At 33.6% G+C, this 5,477-nt stretch overlaps 1 protein-coding gene across 1 annotated transcript; it reads left to right on the top strand.

Annotated features, from left to right (window-relative positions):
* The first annotated feature begins 664 nt into the window (after window positions 1-664).
* On the top strand, window positions 665-2,853 carry LOC120074449 (acyl-CoA-binding domain-containing protein 3). Its single transcript, XM_039027576.1, has 4 exons — window positions 665-1,714; window positions 2,181-2,286; window positions 2,398-2,491; window positions 2,588-2,853. Exons 1-3 carry the CDS (start codon window positions 969-971, stop codon window positions 2,467-2,469), a joined length of 924 nt encoding a protein of 307 aa, XP_038883504.1. The 5' UTR covers window positions 665-968; the 3' UTR covers window positions 2,470-2,491; window positions 2,588-2,853.
* Window positions 2,854-5,477: the final 2,624 nt, after the last annotated feature.

Raw genomic sequence — 5,477 nt, 5'->3', positions numbered from 1 at the left:
AAAGTAAAATGTTAATAACCAATGTATACAAATAGTAAACGACCAAAATCTTGAACTCAAAAATGACTTTTAAGATCTATAAAATCGTTTTACCATCTAATTCAAAATCAAAACCCTAGATTTTCTTAGCTGACTAACTTATTTAATAACCTAGTTATCCAAACATACAAGCTACACCACCATTTTGTTTAAAAGTTAATATAATTTTAATAATAGGGACCAAAGTAAGTATTTTTTTAAAATTTAAGAACTAGAATAGACGTTTTTGAAAGTTTAGAAATCGAAATATAACCAGTTTCAAAGGTTAGAGACTAAAAGAAAATTTAAACCTATAATTTAATAACAAAGATGTTTGAATCTCCACCAATTATAATTTAACCAAATAATTTTGATAACTATATATATTTTTTAGGCAAAAATTTTGATAACTAGATTCTTAAAATAGAAAATTGAAGGGGAAAAAAAAAAAGAAAACAAAATCATCATCAATCATCTAACCTAGATATTTTTCTTTTCTTTTCTTTTTTTGACCAAGTTTGAAAGGAATTGAGACGAGTCTATTTTGATCGTTTTGGTTTGATCTCCCTAATAAAACATCAGCGGTATACATGATCTTTGATTTCGTCGTTTTTGGCAATGATTACAAAAGGCAAAAGGCCGCATCAGCAAACACTCAAAACAAGGCCCTAATCTGATCATCGTTCCCAGTTGGTGTAAGGGTTCCATTGCAACACCTTGCTTTTCAGACCATTGCCAACATCATGGGCCCGACACCTAATAGCTGCCCCTGATGCTGATGCCGACTCGAATATACTTTCCTCTGTTCTTCCAAAATTCCCTTCTCTTTTCTCCAACTCTTATCTTGATCCCCGTTTCTTTCTCTTTTTCTCTGTCTACTCTCCTTTTCCACCGCCGCGGCTGATTCTTCCCTTCTTCTTTTCCCTTCATCTATCTCTTTCTGTCGAGTTATGGAGTTTTTTCTTGAACTTGCGCTAACCATTAGTCTTCCTCTTCTTATTTCCCTTTTTGTTAGTAAGTTTCTCTCCAGGGGATCAACAGATGAAGAATTGGCACCGTTTGGTTTTGATTTCGGATTTGGATCGCGAATTCGTAATCTGGAAAGTGATAAACCTAGCGTTGTCGTTGAAGATTTTGTCGGTGAGGAGGAGATTGTAGAATGTGAACCGAAACATGGTAATTCCACAGGAGTACTTGAATCGAGAGATGAAACTAAGAGTAAATGCAATGATGCAGTGATTGACTCTGTGAGGATTGTTGATGAAAGAGTAAAGAGTGACTTTGATAATAGTGGTGGTGATTGCGGCGGAGAGGTCGGAGAGAAGGTGATCGATGAAAGTTCTGTTAGGGCGAGGAGGGAGGAAACTGAAATCAATCGGGATGAGGAAGACGTATGCGAAGGCGATGGAGTTGAGGCGGTTGAGAGTGATCGGAGCAAGGAATCCGGTGGAGTAAGCGATGGAGGATCGGCGGAGGAGATTGCCGTCGAGGATGACGATTGGGAGGGAATTGAAAGAACTGAATTGGAGAAGCTATTTGAAGCCGCGGTGGAGATTGTGAAGATTCATGATAACGATGATCCCAAATTTGGCGGTGAATTGAAGATGCGGCTGAGCGGGCTTCACAAGATTGCCATGGAAGGGCCTTGCAGAGAACCGTCGCCAATGGCTCTGAAGATCTCTGCTCGAGCCAAATGGTATAATCAACTCCTCTTTTCTCTCTCGTTCTCATTTTTCTTCGATTCAATGTTTCTTCTGCTGCCATGATCGTCCTGCAACTAAATTATTGTTTCTGATTTCTGGGAAATCTTCGGGAAAAGAAAATTTGAGTCTCACGAAACTGTTAATCAAAATGTGAAGATTCTGGAAATTCAAGACTAAATGGGAAGTTATCTATATTATAATGCACATTACAACTCTAGGATTCTCGTTTGTTTAATAGTTATATCATGGAGAAGTAGCCAGTGGGTGGTAGAAAACAAATCTTTCAAAATAATTGTCGAGTTTGAAGATTTTGACAAACAGTTTTTGTAGGATTGGGACTAATCTTAACCGATTTAAGAATAAATTGAAAAGTACTGATTTAGTAAATGGTTTCTATTTATTGAACTTGATTTGTTAGGCTTTTGTTAGCTTTGTTAAATTGGATACAATTTCTTTAAGGAATGCCTGGAAGCAGCTGGGGAACATGACCCCCGAGATGGCTATGGAAAGCTATATAAACCTTGTTTCTGAGAACATTCCTGGTTGGACGCCCAGAATCACTCCGGTAAGTATTTGGTTTTAATGTGAGCTATTGATTTAGGTCTAAATGATTATCAAACGGAGTGTCACTGATTTGCCACTTCAAACTCGGTTTCTTTTTCCCTTCTGATTGCAGGTAAATAGTGATCAAAATGCTTCTCATTCTCACAAGACTGAAAAACTAGCTTCTGAAACGAAACCACTTTAACAAGGGGAAAAAGCTCAACCGTGTAACGTGGAATGCTGAATGCTTTTTGTTTATCGATTTTCTTCTGGAACTGCAACTGCAGGAAATCTGAATAACTAAAGCCTTGTTTCAACTGCAGGCGATGAAACTCGGTGATGAGGAAGCTCTATGGTGTAAGATTTAGTTTATCCTAAGCTTTGGTTCTTTCTTGGCCATTTAGCCATTTTCATATGGTTTGCATTTTAGAGAACCTGGCTGTAACATAATTTATTTTTATCCATGAAAATCCTGGCGTTCTTGTAAATAGCAATTTGAAGTTATTTTTCCAAGGTATGAGGCTGTAAATTCCAAATAATTCCTCTACCACTGTAAGTTTGGATTGATATGTGAAAATAAATTGAATCATTTGATTTTCTTTTTCTAGTTGAATATGTGAGAACGTGAATTCAAAACTCATTGGATCATTTGATTGCAAGGTAGTAGTTGCCAAATGGTACAGAGTTACCTGTAATTTATTTGTACACACTTTCAACCACAAACTTCTTAGTTCCCTTATCCACTAAAATTTCCTTCCAAACCATCAATCAAATAATTGTTATTCAAAACACCACAAATAAATCACCAAATAATCACTAAGCAATCAACCAACAAAAGACAACAATAAATTACAAAATTTTGGAAGATTAAAAACAAAGAGCACACAAATTATATGTGGAAGTAACCCAAATAAGTCATACAAAGGTTCACTACCAACCAATACTTTCATACGTAAAAGATGAACACTTAGAGATGATCGACAACGATTACGGACAAACCATAACTTCAAACAATGATCCAACCGTTTAAAACGAGACCTTATGTGTCCTGCATGGTTCAAACTCCAACAATCGACAATTTTGTGGAAGTTGTCACTACCGAATTTTTTGCCTCTTTTTCACTCTCTTTTTTTTTTTTAGGTCATCTCATAAAACTCAAGGCTTTCAAGATGGGCCAACCTAAAAATTAATCCCAATTGGACTCATAAAATACAAGTTTAAAATAAAATCTTGCTTGTGCACCAAGTGAGCTAGACACCCACAACACACACGTTATATCCAACACAAAAAAAAAAAAAAAAAAAGAAGTAAATATCTTAACTGCTAACTATAGTTATTCCTATTTCTCATATTTGTCCCTCGCGTTACTCCTATTTGGCCAATAAATAATATGAAATTTGAGGGAGGGAGGAGAGAGGAAATTCATTCTTTTATTTTCACTTTAATTTGGAATAAGGCCATGTTTATTTCGATCAACGGTAATCTAAAATCAAAACATGCAAGCTGGTTGAGCACCTCTTTCTCAATCAGATTGTGTTTGAAAATTATGTAAGACTTACTATCTTTACCATTATTGTTACTTTACTGTTACTATATGGTATGGTAACAATAACAATAAATTGTTGGGGTGTATGCCTTAAAGCCTCGTAATTTTATATTAGTTGATCAATGGTTGATTAATTTTATACTACTTGTATAATAATCCATTAACCTAAGATCTAAGGTTATTTGATGTAACTTAAACATGTATGTTGCGACATAAAAGTGGATCATGTGTAAGTGGTAACCTAAATGGTCTGTAGTGTGTGGATAAGGTTAGGTGTCTTATCCTAATAACACTACTGATACGGCTCACTTTTTAATTGTTACAATTGTTGTAAAGTATTACAAATGATCTGATTCTAATCATTATTGTGGAGACATGTGGGCAGGGTATCTCATACAAAATAGTCTGTATAAAACCGGACCACAAAATGTTATCTCTCTTTATAACATCATTGCTATAAGAGACTTACATTTTGCTAGGATGATCATAGGTGACTTAACCTTGATCCTGAATGAGTTGTGAATTCCTGCCTATGAGAGCGATCTTTTGATTTGTATGGGTGAGAGTGGCCAGATTCGCTGGCTCATTAAGCCTATCATTTTAGGGATTCGTCTAATTAAGAAGCTGGGAACATAGTTACACAAGAAGGAATTCACTCATTCTATATAGTTAGGGTAAGGAGATAAATTACTCCCTTAAAACTGATTCCAGGACTTGAATAATGAGACACCTTGCCTTCTCCTGACCTGATAGGGGTTTGGTCATGATTGGACTATGACTAATTGTTTATTAGAGGAATCAATAGTTATTCAGGGGATAGATTTAACTATAGGGTAAAACGGTAATTTGACCCAATTGTACTTACGAGCAATTTGTGAATGGTCAATGCATTGTTGATCGGTTATATCCAACGAACACTTAAATATATCTATAGTGCAAAGAATTGAGTTGTCGGTCTTTAATAGAGTGACCGACAGTTAATGAATGTTGATTAAAATAATTTAATCAACTAATCTTGTATCATTGGAGCTCCAATCTATAGGTTCATAAAGTCCTCTTATTAGTTTAACAAGGACTGATAGGAATCAAATTAATTTTGGTATGATTTGAATTGTTCAAATTAATTAAAGACAATTAATTGTATGAGAGAAATAAATATTTGAATATGATTCAAATATTAATTACATGAATATGGTTCGTATAAAAACTATATGTTAAAATTTAATGTGAGTATGATTTATATTAAATTTATATAGTTTTATGAGAGAAATAAATGTATGAATATGATTCGAATATTAATTATATATATACGATTCATATTAAATTTATATATTTTATTGAGATGTATTATAATTTGAATATGATTAAATTGTTATTTACATGAATGTGATTTATATAAAAATTATAGGTTAAAATTAATATGAATGCGATTCATATTAATACCATAAGTTATTTGAAAGAATAACAAACTATGATTTATCTTATAAAAGAAGTACCCAATAATATTTTGAAAGTTTTGAGAATAAACTAGAACAAAATTTGATTGAGCAAAATAAGATTCAAACCATAAAATTATTAATAAATTGAATTTATAAGATTCAGAAAATAAACATGTAAATCTTTATATAATATCAAAAAGACTAAAAATTGTATATGTATGTATATAT

Source organism: Benincasa hispida, chromosome 3, assembly GCF_009727055.1.
Source record: "Benincasa hispida cultivar B227 chromosome 3, ASM972705v1, whole genome shotgun sequence".
Lineage (NCBI taxonomy): Eukaryota > Viridiplantae > Streptophyta > Magnoliopsida > Cucurbitales > Cucurbitaceae > Benincasa > Benincasa hispida.
The sequence above is the reverse complement of the archived record's forward strand: the minus strand, read 5'-3'. Positions and strand labels throughout refer to the sequence as shown.